This window comes from Colossoma macropomum, unplaced genomic scaffold, assembly GCF_904425465.1.
Source record: "Colossoma macropomum unplaced genomic scaffold, Colossoma_macropomum, whole genome shotgun sequence".
NCBI classification, from domain to species: Eukaryota; Metazoa; Chordata; class Actinopteri; order Characiformes; family Serrasalmidae; genus Colossoma; species Colossoma macropomum.
In genome coordinates, this window is record NW_023494805.1 from 43,561,476 (window position 1) to 43,585,121 (window position 23,646).

At 42.8% G+C, this 23,646-nt stretch overlaps 1 protein-coding gene across 2 annotated transcripts; it reads left to right on the forward strand.

Annotated features, from left to right (window-relative positions):
• Positions 1–1,458: 1,458 nt before the first annotated feature.
• On the forward strand, positions 1,459–16,352 carry dapk3 (death-associated protein kinase 3). Of its 2 annotated transcripts, none has more exons than XM_036597485.1 (10): positions 1,459–1,507; positions 4,822–4,927; positions 8,786–9,146; positions 10,641–10,770; positions 10,887–10,935; positions 11,414–11,440; positions 13,034–13,186; positions 13,555–13,600; positions 14,023–14,243; positions 15,340–16,352. In XM_036597485.1, the coding sequence occupies exons 2-10, from the start codon at positions 4,866–4,868 to the stop codon at positions 15,650–15,652; spliced, it is 1,362 nt and encodes a 453-aa protein (XP_036453378.1). In that variant the 5' UTR covers positions 1,459–1,507; positions 4,822–4,865; the 3' UTR covers positions 15,653–16,352. The 2 variants fall into 2 exon arrangements, with proteins under 2 accessions (XP_036453378.1, XP_036453377.1); XM_036597484.1 differs by having other exon boundaries at positions 1,464–1,513; positions 15,340–16,351.
• The last annotated feature ends 7,294 nt before the right edge of the window (positions 16,353–23,646 follow it).

Sequence of the window (23,646 nt, forward strand, 5' to 3'; positions counted from 1 at the left end):
GTATTAAGTTCACCTTTGAATAATGTTCCGATGATCATGACCGACATATTTCACCCTATTTCTCTACTCTGGATATAAACTGGGCGGTCCTAATCCTGGGTAATGCTTCCATAAGCATTCCCCTGACCAATCACAAGGCTGTGTCTCTGGCTCCGCCCACACAGAACAGTTTCAGAGTCAGAGAAGCTTAGCGAGCTACCTGTCCGTAGCTGCCTGTCGTCCGGGAATTTGGAGAGAGAATTTCCACCCTGTAATGTCTTCGGGTTTCTCGGAGGGAGTGATTAGAAACTATTTTAGCTTTTCGTTTTTAGCTGTTTTGCTCCAATTTACTCCCATTCACTGAGGACTTGCTCATGGGCGCCCTCTGCTGTTTTGTAGTCCTGTTTTTTGATATAACAGGAGAAACAGGAAGCGGCCAGGCTCCTCATAAACCAGCTCTGGCGCTGCTCCTCCGTCCTTCTGAGCGTCTGACCGTCTGTTCATCTGTTCATCCGTGACTTTTTTTTGTCCAGTTAGCGTCACATAAAAGCTGGACAGTAATGTTAGTTCTGTATGAGGGCGGAGCTGGCTAGGTGTGTTGGACAGGGAGCTGTCAGTCAAGCTGCTCATTAGCCACACCCACACAGTTTCTCAGACAGAGCTGAACAGCGGCTTTTAAGCTGTGCTGTATCATATTTTTATGTTATATTTTTAATTTAAGCTTTGCTTGATGTTTACCAGAACACTCATTTTGGCATCATACAAACATATTTAGTATTTTACTCTGTGCTCCCTGGGACTTTAATAAATCTAGCTGTTCTAGATAAATCTCACATGCATCAATCTAAATTTTCAAGCTCAGCCTTCATGCGTAGTCTTTATTAAGGAATGTGAGCAGCATCTAAAGCTCAGTTTCTTATTTGACAATAGAAAAGCCATGAAAAATTCATTATTAGCAGCGCCCCTGGTATTATTTCATCAGTTGTAATTTATTTTCTAAATTATGTATTTTATTTATTTCTTCTTTGACCTTTTCCACCGCTCTCTGTATTGTGTTATTCGAATAATAAATATTTTCTTCAGTGTGTATTTACGCATTCTCATATTATCATATTCTTGATTAATATCCCCCTGGATTTTTTTTTCCTTCTTTTTTTCTCTGTTTTCTACTTCTATCATTCAACCAAGTTTACATTGCCTCACACACCTACAAATAATTTACGTAACAAATACGCATTTTATTTAAATAAATAAAAACAGCTCGTGACTGATGTGAAAGAGGAGGGACAAAAACGCACACATATTTTTAACAGTCCTCAAAAACAGTTACAACAAAAGTAAAATAAATAAGAGTTAAAAATGACAAAAAAAGCTCGATTTATTTATTTGTTTTTGTTTTTTACGACCGCATTGACATAACGTCATCAGACGCCGTCGTGACGTCACTACGCAAGCCTGGCCGCTAGGCGTCGCTGCAGCGGAAACAGCGGCGGCGGGGAAAGCAGCGGGGAAGGCGGCGGAGCGGGCGGTGAGTGTGAGTAAACAAACTTACTCAGATTTAAACCCTAAAACACAACAATCAACCGGATAAACGGCAGAAACGACCCGCGGGCGGCCGCACAGCGGATCCGCGGCCGAGGCGATGAGAAGGCCGAGCTCTGTCTGCTGGACTTTAGGCGGAGAGGAGGGCAGAGAGGCGTTAGCCGCCGAGCTAAAGCTGAGCTACTGAGTTAAACCCGTTTAAAGATCTGTACCTTTCTAACTGTCTCTCTCTCAGAGACTGTCTTTCTCTCTCAGAGACTGTCTCTCTCTCTCTCTCTCTCAGAGACTGTCTTTCTCTCTCAGAGACTGTCTCTCTCACTCTCTCAGAGACTGTCTCTCTCTCTCTCAGATACTGTCTCTCTCTCTCTCTCTCTCTCTCAGATACTGTCTCTCTCTCTCTCTCTCAGAGACTGTCTTTCTCTCTCAGAGACTGTCTCTCTCTCTCAGATACTGTCTATCTCAGAGACTGTCTCTCTCTCTCAGATACTGTCTCAGAGACTGTCTCTCTCTCTCAGACACTCTCTCTCAGATACTGTCTCTCTCTCAGAGACTGTCTTTCTCAGATACTGGCTCTCTCTCTCAGATACTGTCTCCCTCTCAGATACTGTCTCTCTCTCAGATACTGTGTCTCTCTCTCAGACACTGTCTCTCTCTCAGAGACTGTCTCTCTCTCAGAGACTGTCTCTCCGCTCCTCTCCTCAGCTGTCCATCATCCTCCACTCTCCTTACGGCTTTCAGACTCTGGGCTTGTTCAGTGGCGGATGTTTGCTGTGGCTCGCCGGATTATGTAGTTTTTAAGCTTTTTACCCTCATCGTAACTGTGAACAGTGTCCGCTCTGCAGCTAAAGGTCAGTAAAAGTGGTCAGATTAGGTGTGGAGTGGACATCTCTCAGTGCTTCGTCCCGCTGGAGCTCCTCCGTGTTGTTGCTGGTGGTGATGATGTAGCAGGAATGGTATTTTCACATTCAGCACATTAAGTTAGGGAAACTTCAGACTCCAGTCCGCTGGAGGGAATACAGCCAGCCAGGAAATCAGGATAACGAGGAGGTTTAATCACATCAAAATAATGACTGAAGCTAGTCTTATAATAATTATACAGTTTTATGAAGAGGTAAGTCATTTTATGAGATGCTAAGTCATAATCATGAGATAATAAGTCATAATTATGGGATAAGTTATAACTAAGATGCTAAGTTGTAATTAAGAGGTGTTAAGTCAAAATGGACATGCAAAGTCATAATTTTGAGATGATGATTTGAGACGCTAAGTCAAAATTGTGAGACGTTAAGTCATAATTATGAGATGCTAAGTCATAATTGTAAGAAGCTAAGTCACAATTATGACAGTAAGTCGTAATTGTGAAATCGTAAGTCATAATTATGAGATGCTAAGTAATAATTATGAGATGCTAAGTCATAACGATAAGATAATGTCATAACTATGAGATGCCAAGTCATAATTCAGAAATGTTAAGTAATAAATTACATACAAAATCATTATTATGAGGTACTGTGTTATAATTATAGATAATAAGTAATAATTATGAGATGCTAAGTCATTAACTGTGAGATTGTAAGTCCTAATTATGAGGTACCAAGTCATAATTATGAGGTGCTAAGTCATAATTACGAGATGTCATAATTGTGAGACTGTAAGTCATTATTATGGGGGAAGTCCTAGTTATGAGATGCTAAGTATAATTGTGATATAATAAATCAAAATTATGAGTTAAGTCATAATTGAGATGCTAAGCCATAATTATGAGGTGCTAAGCCATAATTATGAGGTGCTAAGACATTATTATGGAAAGATTCTCATTATTATGATTTATTAAATGGTCATATAGAAATGGGCTTCTATGCAAGTCGACTTCTGCTAAGTGCACATCGTGAATATGAGCGAGAGAGCTGCTCAGATTTCACAGTGAGAAGTGTTGCCATGGCTACGTCTGATGTAAAGACGCCTGTTCTCCTCCTACAGCTGCGCTGCGGTACTGTTAAAAGTGAGATATAACAGTGTAAAGATGAGAAAAGACCCCTTCCGATGATGCGCCGTGAAGGTGGGAGGAACCTTTGAGAAACTACAACCAGTTTGGGGTGGACACTCGAGGTGTGAAGGGAGCCAGATAGCTAACGTTACTGCAGGAGGCCAAGTAGCACATCTGTGTACGTTAGCTTTTACATTAGCCACGTTTTCTTTATTGCCTTGAGAGGGGTTCCCAGTGGTTGTATGATGTTTTTTGCAAAATGCATGCTGGGTATTGTAGTTTTGGATCATTGATGGACAAAAACACAAAAAGCAAACAAAATCGTGCAGTCTTTCAAAGCAGCGATGCTGAGAGATGCAATGCTGCACTAAAGAATACTACTTAATGTGGCGAATTACGTATCAAATGACGGTTTTAGGCCAGAACTGTATTTACTGTAGTTGCTGTTTTGCATAAACTGAAGTTGTGTGTAACCAGGCTAAGTGAACCATTGCTTGCATAAAGATTGTGACTGTCAGAAAGCGATTCCAGAGCAAGATCGCTGATATTTGAACTCAAAAGCAAAACAAACACACCCCTCCCTTCAGTGCTCCTTCAGAAGCTCCGCCCCCAAAATTAATTGACGCGCATTGCCAAGGTGAACAACACTGGGCTAGCGAACTTGTTTTTTTTTAGATCTTCATGCACATAAAGTCCTTGGCAAATATTCTATGGACAAATACCGCGAACAGCCACACAGCAAGTACCGTAGCTAATCTCAGCTCGGCTATGTTTTAGCAAACTGTCGCTACAATTGCTGCTGCAAAACTAACCAGTTACTATCAAAAACATTAGCAAACAGAACAAAACAATACTGACCTGTTGGTTCAGCAAAAATAAGTTAATGTTGCCCAGAAACAGAGCAGCCTCCTCATCCCTTTTCATGCATTTCAGCTCTCAATGAAGCCGAAGTCGGCTTCTTATTCGCCAGCTTCTTCTTCAGATTATCCCGTTCCACCTTAAATGGTGCAGCAGTTACATTTCAGCGCCTCAGCTTCATGTTCGAATTATCCCGTTCCGGTTCCAGTTTGTACTGAAGTCCCTGTAGTTGTTGAACAGTAAGCCTTAGTATGTAATAAGCCTGAGATTTTAAGGGGTTAAATGGTGCAGCAGTTTCAGTCCAGCGCTTCAGCTTCTTGTTTGAATTCACCAGACTTTTTTTCCAGCATGCGCACAGAACGGACAGCCAGCAGACCGAGAGGAGGAATTTGCTGAATTGAACAAAAATCTATTAGATAAAAAACTCCCATACTGCTGTTTCTCCTCTGTTACAGTGTTTGAAGACCTGAGTGTGGATCAGCTTTGAGGTCAGCGAGTCATGGCTGGCTTCAGACAGGAGGATGTGGAGAAGTTCTATGAGATGGGCGAGGAGCTGGGCAGGTACGACACTGCTGACCAGTTTATAATGGGAAAACTGGGGACGGGCGGTTGTGTGATTAGACAGAACAGGAGCAGAAGGGCTGAGAGCTGTGGAGCTGACATTTTATTAGAACTTCATTCTGGATGTGAATTTTATTAGAACTTCATTCTGGATGTGAATTTTATTAGAACTTCATTCTGGATATTAATTTTATTAGAACTTCATTCTGAATATTAATTTATTAGAACTTCATTCTGGATGTTAATTTTATTAGAACTTCATTCTGGATGTTAATTTTATTAGAACTTCATTCTGGATGTTAATTTTATTAGAACTTCATTCTGGGTGTTAATTTTATTAGAACATCATTCTGAATATTAATTTATTAGAACTTCATTCTGGATATTAATTTTATTAGAATTTCATTCTGGATGTTAATTTTATTAGAACTTCATTCTGGATGTTAATTTTATTAGAAGTTCAATCTGGACATTATTTTTACTAAAACTTTATTCTGGATCTTAGTTTTATTACAGAATTATTCTGGAGCTAATTTAATTATACAATTATTTTGCATATTAATGTTATTCGCACTTCGCTCTGGATGTTCCTTTTATTAGGACTTCTTGGTGTTTTCTACATTTATTTTTGTTTTCAGCTTCATGCTGATTCATTAATAAGTTAATTAATTAATAAGTAGTGCACTTTTACCTACAGCCACATTAAAGTTTAATGAAACCGAAGTGGTGATGGTGTTTAACGGTTCCCGGAGCTGGTCTGTTTCAGGCAGTCTGGTGTGTTAAGTCGAGCTCAGGCGTGGAGGAGGGAACGTCACGCCGTTACGCTGCCCTTTGTTTGCTTTAGGGCTGCGTAAACACGTCGCGCTGTAATGAAGTGCAGTGTGTTTTAGAGGGATGGCTGTACTAACACGCTGGCGTATTTACGCCGATGGGAGCGCGATAAAAACACACTGCTTATTTTACCTTTACGTCAGGCCTTTTCACAGCCGCTCGGAATTTAAATTGCCTCGACACAAAGCGTGAGTCACGCAGTGAGTCCTTCTATATATGGCAGTGGAGGTTTCGTGCAGAATTACATCATCGCCTCACTATGTCTGTTTCTTTCCCACTCTCTGCCCGAGAGCAGCTGCGGTGCAGATGAGATTACAGATTACTCAGAGTGCAGGAACTTTTATTACAGTCTGCAGACTCTGCAGTGCTGCTCAGTCCTGCTCCTGCTGTAAGCCTCCTTTAGAGATGGGTCAGAATGTGGGACTGATCAGATGGCTTACAGAACGTCCAATAAAACAGCATAGAAAAATAGTAAAACAAGATTTTTGATATGCAAAGGAACTTTTTATACCTGTTATACTTAATGGGCCTCATTCACAACCACTCTTACAGTGTAAAAAGTGCCTCATCAGATCTACCTAAAAAATTACTACATGTGGTAAAAAGCAAATTAACTAGTTTTGTTCAATCTAAATAAATACTTTGAACAAACGATTCTCTCAATCAAAGGATTTAGAGTTGAATAGAGTGGCGCATCCGTCTAAGTGTTGTCCCTCATCAGGAGATCGTGAGTTCCATCCCTGGTGATGCTACAGCCGTCCGTAGCCGGGAGTCCGAGAGAGCACAATTGGCCTCGCTCTCTCTGGGTGGGTAGGATGGCCCCTCCTTCTCCCCCCATCACTCAGCGCGATGCTAGTCAGCGCAGGCGTCTGTTAGCTGACGTAACAGATCTGGCGGTTGGCGCTTTCCTCCGAGCGCGGTCGGCTGTCCAGTGACGTTGCGTGAGCGGCAGTTCGAAAAGAAGCGGTGGTTGGTTTCACAGGTCTCGGAGGAAGCCTGTGTTAGCCTCGCCCTCCTAGCGTTGATAGCATTGTGTGATTGGGGGAGTCCTAACTAGCGGGTGGAATTGGAGACGACTAAATTGGGGAGAAAAGCGGGTAAAAAAAAAAAAATTTAAAAGAAAGTATTTAGAGTTGAATAGAACTAGTTCAGTTGCTTGTTACCACATAAAGAATTTCTTCTTAAAACCCAATTACGCAGTTTTCACAAAGATTCTGATATTTACCAGTGTTCTCTTATTTGGGGTTTGTTCTTAGGTAAGAACACACTCAAGAGCACAAAGGTGAGAACAGTTCTGCGCTTTAAGAACACGTCATGAATCTGACGCAGACTTTTTCTTAGGACTTTTCTCAAGAACACGTTAAGGACGATATCAGAGAATGAGGCTCAGTGATACACAGTATGAGCCGGGAACCATAAGACGTCTGAACTCTGCACTCCACCTGAGGGCAGTGTAGAGCCAGTGTCTTACGTTTAGATGAAAACAAATTTGATGATAAGGACCAGAGAAATTTAGCGTAGACAAAATCAAAGCAGAAAAACGAAGTGTAGACGAAAACAAAGCATTGACAGAAGTGAAGCGCAAACGAAAAAGTAGCATAAAAAGCAGAACATATACAAACCCTGTTTCTTGAGGAGTCGGGATATTTTGTAAACTGGTTCTCCTGAACCTTTATTTAATTAACAAAAGTACAAAGACACGATTTCCAGTGTTTTTACTGACCATCTTAATTGTATTTTGTAAATATAAAGCAGGCCACTGAAGTCTGGCACTGACTTGCTGAAATACCCATGGAGAACCTGGGAAAAGACTTCATCTTAATGGCAGCATGTGTCCCTAAAATCCCAGTGTGCACCTCTGTGTCAGTGATACCTTCACACATATGCAGGTCATCCATGCCGTGGGCAGCGACTCCCCCCCACACCATGACAGATGTTGGCTTTTTCATTTTTGCTGATAAACATCTGGATGGTCCCTTTCGTCTTTGGCATGGAAAACTCAGTGTCCATTTTTCCTAAAAACAACCAGAAATATGGACCCGTCTTACCACAGCACACATTTCTTTCGGACCAGCTGAGCTGAGCTCAGGCCCAGAGAACTCGGCGGCGTTTCTGCATGAAATTGATGTATGCTGTTTTCAGTGACAGTGCTTTTCCGAACTACTCCCGAGCCCATGTGGTGGAATTTAACACGGTAGCTTGACAGTTTCTCGTGCAGCGCCGTCTGAGGGCTCCAAGATCACACATTCAGCAGTGGTTTCAGGCCTTGACCTGCATGGACTGAGATTTCCTCCAGATTCCCTGAATCGTTTCACCAATATTATGTACAGTAGATGGTAAAAGACCTACATTTTTTAAATCTTTTGCAAAAAGAAATGTTCTTTTTAAGCTGTTTACGATTCTCTCACGAGGTTTGGCACAAAGTGCTGAGCCACGACCCATCTTAGCTTGCAGAGGCCGAGTCTTTGGCGGAAGCTCCTTTTATGCTTTTTGCGGAATGTTTCAAAATGGTGTAACTCAAATATTCTTTAAACGTTTCATACTTATTTTGCTCCGTGTCAACTTTTTTTGAGGGTGTTGCTGGCATTAAATTCATATTTGCTTATATTTACAAACTACAATCAGGTTGCTCAGCCAAAACATCACAAGTCATTTCCTTGAACTTTTGTCCATTAAATAAAGGTTCAAGAGAATTAAAAATCACAGATTTTATTGGATTTAACAAAATGTCCCAACTTTTCCAGAAATTTCCAGAAAGTTTGTAGAAAACAAAGCATAAACAAATTGGAGAAAATGAAGCATAGATGAAAATGTAGCATAAAAAAGTAGCCTAGATGAAAATATAGCATCATAAAATGACACACAGATGAAAATGAAGCATAGAAATATTCAGTAAAGAGGAAAACGAAGCATAGAATAGAAAATGTACAGCTGCTGGCTGGAGCTCCTGCGCACCAGCCTAGAAACCCTGGACTGCTGTATCCCTTTAACTGTCGTTGTTTGTGTGTTTGTTTGTTCACTCCTCAGTGGTCAGTTTGCGATCGTGCGTAAGTGCCGTGAGAAGAGCACCAGTGTGGAATACGCTGCCAAGTTCATAAAGAAGCGCCGCCTGTCGTCCAGCCGGCGCGGCGTGAGCCGCGAGGAGATCGAGCGCGAGGTGAACATCCTGAAAGAAATCCAGCACAGCAACATCATCACCCTGCACGACATCTTCGAGAACAAGACCGACGTCATCCTCATCCTGGAGCTGGTGTCGGGAGGAGAGCTCTTCGACTTCCTGGCGGAGAAGGAGTCCCTGACCGAGGAGGAGGCCACGCAGTTCCTCAAGCAGATCCTGGACGGAGTTCACTACCTGCACTCCAAACACATCGCTCACTTCGACCTCAAGGTGAGCCGCAGGGTCTCAGGGCCTAAATACACTTTTTACTCCTGAGGTTCTCACTTAGACCTTCTGAGCACTCGTTATAAAAACCTCCAAGAGCAGAAGACTCTCTTCTTTTTTAATCTTCAGTCGAGTTCCTGTGCATTTCAATCAGGTTGATTTTCTAAGTGAAAATAAGACCCTGTTTACACCTCTTCCTGTGTCTGGACTGTATCCTGATGAGGTTTTAGCCACGTGCATTTAAACTAGGCTGGGCGCAGACTACATGACGTTTTACCCAAGTTTAGCCCTGATTTGTTCCTTGGAACCGATTTTCACAATCTTGAACGATTCTCCAGGTCAGGAGCTCAATTGGAAGTAACTCCAGGTGCGGATTATCTGTAGTGTGAGAGGAGAAACGAGTGAACAGATCGAACTCTGGAGCGATCAGAGACCCTCAGATATGATCAAACGTGTAATATTTACGACTAAACGTTCACGAGTCCTGCAGTGAGAGACGGTCGGAGATGAACTCAGTGAGGGATTCAAACAGCCAATCAGAGAGCTGGAAGAGCGGAGAGAAAGGAGAAGAGACGAGCCTGAACAGCGGAGACAGAGGAGCTGAGTATGAACACAGGCAGATAAGAGCTGATATCACTTTATAATGTTTGTAATGTTGATCCAGATCAGGTCACTGTCTTTACAGTTTCAGCTCAGCTGCCAGTTTGCAGTGAAATATTTCTCCAGCTCTCACTGCGATATCAGTGTTCATCACCACAGACTCATCCCCAGTTTGCACTTTCACTACACGTAAAAGCACAAACAGGCCCAGTAGGTTCAGCTCTGTGTGTGTCGTGTGATCTGAGGAATTCTGGGAGTTTGAGTTCTTATTCGTAGCTGAAACTCATAGTGTGTGTTATTCTCTCTCTTTGCTGTGTCGTCTAGTCTGAGCGCCTCAGGACAAAATAGCAAGAAACTCTGAGACAGACTGACGTTACGTTTGTGATGCTCTCCGTTTTAGAAACCTGTTAAGATTTAAAAGGCGTGTAGTGACGTCCAGCCTTAGTCCGACTGAAATCCGATTGCTGTGTGGAACGGAATATGCAAATCCGCTTGTTGTGCGGCAGTTACCAGGTGTTTATCCATTCAGTCTGTTCGACCTGCAGCAAATATGAATCTATACCTCAAGCCATCCAAGAGGACGCAACCATTAAAAACACATTTTGAGTGCAGGGTGTCTTTAAAGAAGCTCGAGTCAAATCGCTGTGGAGTACTGGACTGAATCAAATTCGTTCAAATTTACAAAAATGATTTGATTTAAATCAAGAATCAGTGAATCATGAACTGAATCGCTTCTGTGTTGACTCAAAGATTCGCACCCCAGTGCAGCAGCAGTTCAGTTTTGGTCAGATTACCCAGGATGCTATTGCGTTAATGCTATTGATGCTATTCTGATGCTGATGATGTCCATAATATTCTCCACTGTGAGAGTCTAGACCCATTCTCTGCTTTCTGTTGCAGCCGGAGAACATCATGCTGCTGGACAAGAACGTTCCCAACCCCAGGATCAAGCTGATAGACTTCGGCATCGCTCACCAGATTAAGGCTGGAAACGAGTTTAAAAACATCTTCGGAACTCCAGAGTTTGTTGGTAAGGAAAGTAAAAACATTATTATAATTCATATTATTAATATTCTTATTAGTGTTGTTATCAGTGTTACTGATGGAAGTGATGTGTTGATTAAATCCTCTCCGCTTTATTAACAGCGCCAGAGATTGTGAATTATGAACCTCTGGGTCTGGAGGCTGACATGTGGTCAGTATAATCTTCTCATTATTGTTGTATTTAAATTCCCAGGGAACACAATATTACATAAAATATTAAAATGTGTGAAGCTTGAGTTACGTTAGTACGTAAAGTATAAGATAAATCTGATAAAACACGACTGATCAGACCTATCTAAGAGTGAGACACGCAGCCCTGTGATTGGTCAGGAGGATGCTTGCGGAGGCGTAACCCAAGATTAGGACCGCCCAGTTTACACAGAGAGGAGAGAAAGATGGTGAAATATACCGGTCATTGATTGGTCAGTGGAACATTATTTAAAGGGTAAACTTAGTACATGTTTACTGTTTACCTGCAAGAACAAAACTAGAAAAACTGACTAAAAAGAAAACACAGATTTAGGTTGTCTGAGTCTTTGAAGTGGCCTTTGTGTTTTCTTAATATGCTTCAGTATTAAATATTAATATGCTCTCAGATTCCACTAATAAATCATTCTTTTTTCCTGCAGGAGCATTGGAGTTATTACATATATCCTGTAAGTATCACCAGTTATGGACTTCTACTCTGTGGTCATTACAGGTTATTGAGCCCTCTGTTGCACGGTGTTGCCTCAGGGCAACAAACCCATTTTCATCATTTCACAATAATGGGATACACATTTATTGGCGACTAAAGAGTGAAGAATGAAGGGAGAATTGCTTTTTTAACAATGTTTACACTTTCAAAGTCATATAAATTATGATGTATGACATGCAGAAATATCTTTGTTGCCTACAAGCAACATTGTGCGACAGTGGAATGGATTTAGCAGGTAAAGTGTCACTTATGCAGCCAAATGAACAGTTTTTGTTTATTTTTTTGTTTAGAATTTTGTCTTATTTAGGATTATTTTTGTGTTTTTATTTATTTAGGACAAACAAGTAGTGCAGTGTTAGTGCCTTAAAGCCTGATCCAGTCGATTCTGTCATATAATATTTAGTATACTGTATGTTTTATTACTGTATTATTGTTTTTAACATTTTAGTAAAGCAGAGCATGTTGTATATTAAAGATGAACAAATTATGTAGTTTCCTAGTTTTAATGTAAAGTATTTAGACTAAAATGTCCTCACACTCTGTTCCATCGTCTAACAATGTTGCTTCAAGGCAACATACTCAGAAAGTACTCACACTGTACTTTCTTTAAACTTATTTTACTTTAATAAACCATTTTGTGCATTTTTAAACACCTTCTCATGATGCATGCAGCACAGAGTCAAAGTCTGCTTTAGAGTTAAAATAGAGTTATTTTAATTACAGTGCAATAAAGCTGCAACAAATGTTTGATCATTGAAATATTAGAACATGAAAAAGTCATTTAAATGAATAAATAACCACGTTTACCACTTTAATGAACTCATGCTCATCCATGAGGGAAGTAAATGTCCAAGCCAGCAACCTGATCAAGGTTGCCAGATTGGGCAGGATCCCTAGTTTAGCATTTTAACTCTCTGTGCATTTTTAATCAGTAAGCTTTTATTACCTCCTAGTATTTCAATTCTATTAATAAGCCAAATAGGCCTTTTATATAACAATAATAATAATAATTTTGGTTCTTCAAGGTTCTTTAGCAAAATCAGTGGTTCTATATAGAAGTATGAACTCAAAGGGTCAAAGAACCCTTCGGATGCTTAAAAGGTTCTTTGCATGGTGAAATGGTTCTTCAGATTGATGGAGAATTGATGTGTTGTATATGGTTCTATCTAGAACCTTTTAGAAAATGGTTCTATATGATGCCAGAAAGGGTTCTGCTATTGTTACAATGTCAAGCTTGTAACCTATTTGGTGCTATAGAACCATATACAACGCATTCTTCATCAGTCTGAAGAACAGTTTCACCATGCAAAGAATCCTTTAAGCATCATGGGTTCTTTAGTGGTCATGGTTCTGAACAGAACCATTGTCTTTACTAAAGAACCATTTTAAGGGTGTCCTTACAGACACTGATGTAGTCTGGGCTGAGAAGTTAGAATCCACACTTTGCGCAGTTTCTCCGGTTTCAGCGATGTGTTTAAAATGACAGTGTGCTTCGGTTCTCTGTTGTGAGGCTTTGTTCTCGCGCGTAGTGATCAGTGATTGTGTTCTGCAGGCTGAGCGGAGCGTCTCCGTTCCTCGGAGAGACTAAACAGGAAACCCTGACCAACATCTCCGCCGTGAACTACGACTTCGACGAGGAATACTTCAGCAACACGAGCGAACTGGCCAAGGACTTCATCCGCAGGCTGCTGGTCAAAGACCCAAAGTGAGCTCGGCTCTTTATTAACACCGCGTATTTGGCCGGCCGCCGCCCTGACCGGCCGCACCTTTTTTGGACATTTCAGCTTTCAGAGGCAGAGTTTATGATTTGGACGTGGGGCTTTCAACATTTTACACTGATAATTATCTGTGGTGATGATCTCTGTGCTTAGTTTTCAGCCTGACCGGGATTTTAAACCCTGATAAAAACAAAAGGCTTATTATGATTTAAAACAGTATGAAGACACACTGTAACGCTCCAGTGACGCTGCGTTATTAATGTTGAAAAGACGGGTTCGTTCTGATAGTTATCATTATTGCTTTATCTCAGCCTGTCTGTAAATTCCTGTGTCCCGTGTATTTTTCCTCTTTCAGGAAGAGAATGACTATTGAAGACAGTCTGGAGCATCCATGGATCAAGGTCAGACTCTCTCACCACTCACCGAGTGCATCTCTCTCTCCGCCCCCCCCTTCACTCTGTTTCTCTTTCTTTATCTCTCTCCACCATCTCTTCCTCTCTCTCTATCTCTCTCTTTCACTCAGTCTCTCTTTCTTTATCTCTCTCCACCATCTCCACCCCTCTCTTCCTCTCTCTTTCACTCTGTCTCTCTTTCTTTATCTCTCTCCATCTCTTTTCCTCTCTCTCTCTCTCTCTCTCTCTCTCTCTCGTTTTCAACCTTAATTTGATTGAGAGTTTGACTGTAATAATAAGAGCGAACACTGAGAGATTAGAAAGTCTGATTCAGTTACACAGATTAGTAGTTTAAGGTGAGAAATTCTAAATACATTATTATGATGTGTTATTCTAATGTATATACGTAATATATTATAAATTGTCTGCAGGTAATAAAGCGGCGTAACGTGCGTCAGGAGGACAGTGGGCGTCGGCCTGAGCGCCGGAGGCTGAAGACCACCCGGCTGAAAGAGTACACGATAAAATCCCACTCCAGCATGCCCCCCAACAACACGTACGTCAACTTCGAGCGCTTCTCCCGCGTACTGGAGGAGATCGGGGCGGCCGAGGAGGGTCTGCGGCGCCTACAGCAGAGCCAGCGCTCCTGCAGGTGAGGGAGGACCACACACTGAGAACAGAACCTCACAGAACCTCACAGAGCCTCACAGAACCTCACAGAACCTTACAGATCCTCACAGAACCTCACAGAGCATCACAGAACATCACCACACCTGCAGAGAGCTTCACCGTGCACCATATCAAATATCACAGTATTTACTGTACTGGATGATGTCGTAACAGACTGCCGTCCAATCAAATACAGTGATGCTCTGTTTATGTAGCTGCTAAAAAGCTTTCAGAGCTTTCAAAGTTTACATAAACGTGAGATTACTGCTGCTGGCAAAGCACACTTATAGAAATCAAACTGTCTAGATAATTAAGTTGATTGACGTTGCTGAGTCTAGAGCTCGGTGTAATCTGAGGCTTTTATTTTGAAAAACTTTATCAAAGACACTGCCAATAGGAAATCATAACACTTTATTTATAATAGCAATAAATGTGGTTAAAATAACAACAATATGTCACTTTAGCATGATGACAGAATGCTGTAACACAAAAAAAGCTTTCTATGAAGAGAATTAATGAAAAATAAGAGAGAGTTTCAATTTCTAAGAATTCTGGGTAGCTCCTCCCCTAGAAGAGACTCTTTGTATATTGGGAATAAACATGCAGTTGCATAATGAGGTAAAGTGTGTAGGTAAAGCTATGTCAGTTAAAGTAGTGCCACCAAAGTGAACATGACATCACCCCACCAATTCCGTACAAAACATTTTCCAAATTGGAAAAACATTTTCACAACATTTTCCAAATTCTGGATGGAGTGTGTGGTATTTGTTGGATGAGTTACTATAGATAATATAATTTTTCCCAAAATAAGGATAGAGGATGTTCATAATCCAGCATATGTGGGTAAATTATAACAAGCTTAAATGTGTAAATGTCAGTTCACAGTGTTATTTGCTGAGTTCACCAATTCCATTGTGTTAAATTCGGGAAATAAACAGTAACTGTGTATTAAAGTGTGCAGAAGTGTCTCTGTGGAGGATCTGTAACTTATTTACACTCAGAAAATCAACAGAAGCTTGAAATTTGACCCAAACCTTTGCATACAACTGTATTATCAACTTGCTCACCTCCACCTGCAGGGACGACGTGGCCGCCCTGCGCTCCATCTACGAGGAGAAGGAGGGATGGTACCGTGAGGAGAGCGAGAGCGTGGCGGCCGAGCTTGGCCGTGTCCGGTCCGAGCTGCAGCGTGCTCAGGCCCAGCGCAGGCAGAGCCAGGAGGAGGCCCGGGCCACTACGCTAGCCGCCAACGCGCTGAAGCGCCGATTCGGCCGGCTGGAGAGCCGCTATGAGTCGCTGGCCCAGCAGGTGGCGGCGGAGGTGCGCTGGGTGGAGGAGCTGCTGAGGTCCAGCTCCATTGAGGCAGAGGAACGCAGCACCGGCCTGGCCTGAAACCTCAGAATATGGGTTCGTCAGGGAGCATGAGGTCCAGATACCTAGCAGAACTACAGCATGTGTCACCATCAGCCATGTGCTCGGCTAACCGCCAGTAACATCTCATACATGTGAGGAGGCAGAAACCAGTAACGTCTATTCAGGGAATAATCTGGCAAAAACAGTTGAATTTACACAGTTTGTCCTCTTGTCCCAAACGTAGTGGAAACGTTTGGTGTCTGAAGTTTGCTTCTTCAGTTTTAGCACTGGAGCTACGAGGCTAATGTAGCCAGTAATAGAAGCTTATAGCCTGCTAATTAACCAATTAAACCACCTCAAAGCGTGAGGAGGTGTTCAGAATCTCTAATAGTCTTGATTAAGTGGTTTCTGACTCTGTGTGACTCATTGTTATCTAGAAACGTGGACAAAATTAAAGCTTCCCTGCATGTATCCCTCCACCTTGAATGGAGTTTAAGTTCTCTAAACTATCATAAAACAGTGTCTCAGTCATCAGGCAGTGAATTCATAACCATTTCATGTAGGAACTTTCTGTGAGGGAGCTTTTAGAGGTGGACGTCTGGTTCCTATCACCACCACTGTGAACAGTTCTGACTCAGTAAGTTTCTCTAGAACGGAGCGTTTCACACCAAACCGCTCTGAACGACTCTGAACCGCTCTGAACCCCTCTGAACCGCTCTGAACGACTCTGAACCCCTCTGAACCGCTCTGAACCCCTCTGAACCACTCTGAACCCCTCTGAACCCCTCTGAACCACTCTGAACCGCTCTGAACCCCTCTGAACCCCTCTGAACCGCTCTGAACCCCTCTGAACCCCTCTGAACCACTCTGAACCCCTCTGAACCGCTCTGAACCCCTCTGAACCGCTCTGAACGACTCTGAACCCCTCTGAACCGCTCTGAACCCCTCTGAACCCCTCTGAACCGCTCTGAACCCCTCTGAACCCCTCTGAACCACTCTGAACCACTCTGAACCCCTCTGAACCCCTCTGAACCGCTCTGAACCCCTCTGAACCGCTCTGAACCGCTCTGAACCCCTCTGAACCCCTCTGAACCACTCTGAACCCCTCTGAACCACTCTGAACCGCTCTGAACCCCTCTGAACCCCTCTGAACAACTCTGAACCGCTCTGAACGACTCTGAACCACTGTTTACATCTTAGCCTGTTAAATATGCAAAAATATGGTTTGAGTTAAGTGATCTAGGCATTTTGCTAATTGGTGGGCCATAAGCCTCCATAAACTTGTTAGCTGCATTAGCCCCGTAGCTCCAGTGCTAAAGCTAAAGAAGCAAACTTCAGACACCAAGCACGGCCGATCGTCTACATTCGGGGTTCGATAAAATTGGGAAATGTTTGCTTTTTGCCAGAATATTCCTTTAACATCTCGACTGTGAAATGAATGTCTTGCCTTCGCGTTGCTACATCTGTAAAACCAAAAGGTGCTTTTATGTGCAGCCAACTGAAAAAACAGAGCTCATTACAGCTCAACGTGTTATATATGTGTAAACGAGCCCGACGGTCAGTATCGGCTTTATCATCAGTGCTGTGCCCATTGACTCTCTCTCTTTTTATATATATATATATATATATATAATGGCACACAAAGTTAAACCTGCTAACTGTAGACTATTTATGTTGGCCTGTAACGTTTGAGGTGGAGGATCAAATCCTCTGTGAATCGTGATCTCAGGATTCGGTGTCCTTTTCATCTTCTGTTGCGCTTCCCTTTTAAAGTGAAGCGCTGTTTTGCCTATGCAATATAGTCAATAGTATATCGCGCTGGAGACGGCGCTGTGATATAGTCTTCATTTAACCGTGTAATACTGCAGACTGCGCTATGGATACCTATCTACACTGATGCTGCGGAACACTGATCCATTTAGCTGCTGTCGTACGAATATAGCGTTTTTATTCATCTCACACACTTCAGTACATTCCATTCTTTGCATGACGTTCCATGCGTAGAATAGTGCCAATGTTTTGTATGTAAAGCAGCTCTAAGTCCATTTCTTCTGTTTTCAAGGCCATTTTAAAGGTGATTTTGTCATCTGCATACTATTTATGTTCTTTTCTGTTTTATATATGCTGGAATGAATGTATATTCAAATAAACTGGGAGAACTGAGGTGTCATTTCTATCAAACGTGTTTGTTTATGGATGTCCACCTTCATCACACAAGGAGCCAAAGATGTTCACACTGTAGATCCTGAAGCCGGGACACCCCTCTTAATTACCGAGTTCAGGTGTTTCAGCCGCACCCATTGCTAACAGGTGTTTAAAATCAAACACATAGTCTTGTAGTCATGATAAATAAACACTGGCAGTAGAACGGGTAGCGCTGAGAGCTCAGTGACTTTAAACGTGGCACTGGTATAGGATGTCACAAGTCGGTTCATGAAGTTTCTGTCCTGCTAGAGCTGCCCCAGACAACTGTAAGTGCTATTATTGTGAAATGGAAGCATCGGCAGCTCAGCCATGAAGCAGTAGACCACGCAAACTCACAGAGGGGCTGCCGAAAGGACATAAAAATGGTCAATCTTCTGTTTCATCACTCACTGCTGAGTTCCAAACTGCCTCTGGAAGCAACATCAGCATGAGAACTGTGCATAAGGTGCTTCTTGAAATGGGTTTCCATGGCTGAGCAGCTGCACACAAGCCTAAGATCATTATGCTCAATGCCAAGCGTCAGCTGGAGTGGTGTAAAGCGCCGCCACTGGACTCTGGAGCAGTGGAACCGTGTTCTCTGGAGTGATGAATCTTCTCTACCTGTCAGTCTGATGATGAACCTGGGTTTGGTGGATGTCAGGAGAACGTTACCTACCAGAATGCAGAGCCAGCAGTAAAGTTTTTGTGTTATAGACATGGCAACCCCTAAAATGTCTGTATGCTGGAACTGAGGGACTGTTTTTCAGGGTTTGGGCCCCTCAGTTCCAGGGTTGCCATGTCTATAACACAAATATAGCCATTTTACTTACTGTCCAAAGTAATACGTCAGCTGTAATTTCACTGGCCTGCCTCATCACCCTGCTGTTGTACATGCCCTGAAGCGTTGCTGCAGTACAGCCAATGATCCTCTCCGCTGTCCTGATTATGTGCTGGAGTTTGTCTCGTTCTCATGAGGTGGAGGAACCAAACCAGATGGTTATGGATGATGTGAGGATGGACTCGCTGTGTAGAACTGAATCATCAGGCTCTGCGGCAGGTTGAATTTCTTCAGCTGTCTCGGGAAGAACATTTTCTGCTGGGCTCTCTTGGTGATGGAGACTTCAGGTTCCTGGATATGGTGGTGCCCAGGAACTTGGAGAGAGTGGGCTGGGGAGGGTGGTTGCGCCTGAAGTCCAGTATCATCTCCACCATCTTTTCCGTGTTCAGCAGCAGGTTGTTGCTGCTGCACCAGGAGACCAGCTGCTCCACTTCCTTTCAGCACGCAGACTCATCGCCGTCGGCTATGAGGCACATCACAGTGGTGTAGGATCTTCACAGCTGGTTCCTTAGAGACACAGTCATTGGTGTAGAGGCTGAAGAGAAGGGCTGAGAGCACACAACATTGTGGAACTCCAGTAATGAGGGTCCAGGGGTCTGACGTGTTTTCCGAGCCACACCTGCTGTCTCCTGTTGGTCAGGGAATCCATGACGCACCAGCAGATGGGATCTGGGAGATATTAAAAGTAAAAATAGAAAATTAAACTAATTTAATAAAATAATTTAAAATGAAATTATAAAAAACTGAAATAACTAAACTAGAAAGGATGGATATAAACGAACGTAGCAGGACCAGGCCTTCAAAGACCTCCATGACCACAAGGCCGAACTCTTCTCTAAACTATCATAAAACAGTGTCTCAGTCATCAGGCAGTGAATTCATAACCATTTCATGTAGGAACTTTCTGTGAGGAGCTTTTAGAGGTGGACATCTGGTTCCTATCACCACCACTGTGAACAGTTCTGACTGAGTTTCTCTAGAACAGAGCGTTTCATATCATGTTGCTCACTCTGAGCTCCAACCAGTGACGATGCCCTTGTCCACCCTGTAAACAGACAGAGTGCAGAATAAACATCAGGCTGTTGAGTTTATTTCACTGTGAAATAAACATCTGGCTCGCTGTGCCACTGTTGCCAGTGTTGACTCTAAGACTCTAATGTGCCGCTGGGCTGCGGCTCCGTGCAGAAGCGTTAGCTGCTAATGGTAAACAGAGCAGGCAGTGGAGCGGTGGAGGAAGGGTGGGTGGGTAAAACATGCTGGTGTAAGAGATCACCAACTCAGTGTTCTCTATAAAGGATCTAGAGCTGGATTAAAGGTCTAGAAAAAGCATATCAGTATAAACAAACCAATAGAACACAGTGAAAACTAGTGCGCTCACCAAGAGGGCCTTTCAAGGGTTCTTTAGCAAAGACTATGGTTCTGTATTGAACAATGAACATTCAAAAATATCTGCATGCTTAAAAGGTTCTTTACATGGTGAAATAGTTCTTCAGCTTGATGGAGGATGGGTTGTGTATGGTTCTGTATAGCACCAAAAAGGGTTCTGCTATTGTTGCAAGTTTGACATTGGTGCTACATAGAACCATTGTCTTTACTAAAGAACCCTTGAAGAACCATCTTTTTAAAGAGTGTATGTGTCAGATCCGTTCAGAGATGTGTAAACGACTGTCAGACCTGGCTTTGTGCTTTTTCTCTCATATGATGCTGTAAGGTCTCCTTTTAACAAAGACAGCATCCTTGCGGAGTCAGCAGCAGCCTCCTACCCATAATTCCTTGAGTTACAGGTGAGGACAAATCAGAGTGGATGGGTTTGTTTATGGCTGCCTGGCCAACATGGTTGAGAAGAAGATATTCAGGTGTGAATTTAAATACATTTGTTTATATAAAGCTACACTGTGTAGGTTTTAGGGATTTGGAGCCCCCTCTGGTGGAAATGTGTAACTGCACGCAGAACACTGTAGTGTGGGTTGTGCTTCTTCCTGAGTGGATGAATCTGAAAGAGAACTCAGAGAGAACTCAGTCTAGACTCGGTGAAGGAGCGTCTCTGAGTGAATCATCTACTACTGTATCACATCTTCATCAGTCACATCTGCCTTCAGCTTTAACACAAAAATATTACATAGTGCAGCTTTAATTTAACTTGAGATTCAGCTGCATTATACTTATAATCTATGTTAAGTCACTGTAGGTCCAACATTCATGATTCAATGCAAATGCTAATTTGAGATAGGACCCAGCACCCTTCCCGGCACATTGTTTACATCACAGAAGTTACCCGTCTTATTTTGCTTCAGTTAAACTTACTGAAAAATGTGCAGTGACTGATTTCAACTTACAATGACTGCTGTTAGCACAGCATGCTAATTATATCAGAGGAACGTTAGAAAATGTCCTTTTGTTTCGTTACCAACTGCAAAAAAACAATAAAAATGTTAAATATTTTGAATCTAACAACTGTTTTTATTATTATTATTATTATTATTATTATTATCTTGTGTTTTTTTGCCCTGGTATAAATATGTGTATTGATTAGGTGTGGGGAATATGACAATATTGACGTATATATGACAGTATGCTGACTAATTATGTTGCAAAATGAGCTTAATTAGACCTGTTTAACTGGATTTAGTGAAGTGCAGAATTCAGAACGTTAAATCAAATTATATTTATTGTTTATGATGGTAATTTCTAACTGGTATTTTGGATTTTTGGTTGTTTTTTATCTGTTGCATCTTATCAGTCCTCAGAAAAATGAAAGATTGTGATTCGTACCGTAAGTCATGAATAAAATGTCTTATAGTATTATATTTATAATATAAGTAATTATATTTTTGCCATATTGCCCACCTCTACTATTGATACTGTCAGAGCTGTCAAACCAGCTGTAAAGTGTCCTTTGGTTTAAGAAAAGCACTATATAAAATTAAAACTTTTCAACAATGATTCTATATGTATTATTTAAGCATTGTACATTTGTTTTATTGTTCTCAGCAGTGGGAGAATTAAGCCCCGTATTCTGCTTTGTTTTGTCACAGTGACAGTGAAGGTATTTTATTTAATGCTATTTATGATTCTGTGTTATTCCCTGCTCATTCCCAGTGACCTGGCTCTGTGCCCGTCCTGAGTGTTTGAGCCTGGCCTCGAGGCCACACCCCCAGGCCACACCCCCACTCTGGTGCCAGTGTGTGACAGCAGCCCAGGCTGAGCGGAGCGGACCCTCGGCACAGTCTGAGCCATGTCCGGCCGGCGGTCGTCCTGTAGCTGGGTGGTGGCTCTGCTGGCCCTCTGGTCCATGGTGTCTCTGGTGGTGGTGGTGGTGTGGGCCTCGTGGCCCCCCCGAGCGGGGCTGCAGGGCTGCCGGAGCGGGCTGCGGGCGCTGGAGGAGAAGGTGGAGGGAGCGCGGGTGGTGAAGCAGAAGGAGTTTCGGGTGCTGGAGAGGGAGCTGGAGCAGAGCAGAGACAACCAGAGCAGACTGCAGCTGGAGCTAGAGCTCATCCTGCAGAGCCTCAGATTTACCAACACCAGCCTGACCCACGGCCTGCTGGAGCAGGTGAGTGCATGTGCATATATAAGCCCTGTGAGGGGCAGTTCTGGATTCAGATGAGGAGGAAGGGGGACTGTGAGGCTTTGAATATTTCAAACAAAGTTATTTTGCATCTTTATCTTTACTGTAATAACATTCAGACAGTAATGGAGCGACTTCTCACATATCATGGAAATGAGTATGTAGTGAAACCATGGAAACAGGTGTAGCCCACGGTCATAACCATGGAAATGGGTGTAGCCCATGGTCATTGCCATGGAAATGGCTGTAGTCTATGGTCATAACCATGGAAATGGGTGTAGGCCATGGTCATTGCCATGGAAATGGGTGTAGCCCATGGTCATTGCCATGGAAATGGCTGTAGTCTATGGTCATAACCATGGAAATGGGTGTAGGCCATGGTCATTGCCATGGAAATGGGTGTAGCCAATGGTCATAGCCATGGAAATGGGTGTAGCCCATAGTCGTAACCATGGGCACAGGTGTGGCCTATGGTCATAACCATGGAAATGGGTGTAGCCCATGGTCATAACCATGGAAATGGCTGTAGGCCATGGTCATTGCCATGGAAATGGGTGTAGCCAATGGTCATAGCCATGGAAATGGGTGTAGCCCATAGTCGTAACCATGGGCACAGGTGTGGCCTATGGTCATAACCATGGAAATGGGTGTAGCCCATGGTCATAACCATGGAAATGGGTGTAGGCAATGGTCATAATCATGGAAATGGGTGTAGCCCATGGTTGTAACCATAGAAATGGGTGTAGCCAATGGTCATTGAAATGGAAATGGGTGTAGCCCATGGTCATAACCATGGAAATGGGTGTAGCTTATGGTCATAACCATGGAAATGGGTGTAGCTTATGGTCATAACCATGGAAACGGGTGTAGCCCATGGACATTGGCAATTGGGAAAACTTCATCTCAGAGTGTGTGGAGGTGTTCAGTATTTCTAGTAGTCTTGATTGTGTGGTTTCTGACACTGTATGATTCACTGTTCAGTGACGACTGTGTAATCACTGCAATATTCTCTTTAATGGTGTTGTTTCTTCTCACTGACCACAGGCCGTGTTAAAGGAGAATCTGACCGCCCTGGAGAATGAAGTGGCCGTGTTGGAGAGTGAGCAGGCCAGGCTGTCTCAGGAACAGGCCCTGAACGAGGGTAAAGAACACTGGAGTGGAAAGAAACGCTGCTGTTTTTAAATGCAGATAAACAGATCAGCTGGACCGAAGCCAGCTGTGTCCAGTCTGCTGTTTTCAGTCAAAACACTTCGAGATTGAAAAGAAAATAGGAAAACGTCATTTGGAAACTTTCTGCCTCGGTCTGATTTGGTCTGATTTGACTTAAACAGCTGTGCGTGAGGCTCTGACCGAGCGCAGATGTGAGGATAGTGCTGGTGGAAAGTCGCGCTACATCACTGCGGCGCTTTACTGGAGGAGTTTTCGTCGCGGTGTTAGTTTGAGTTG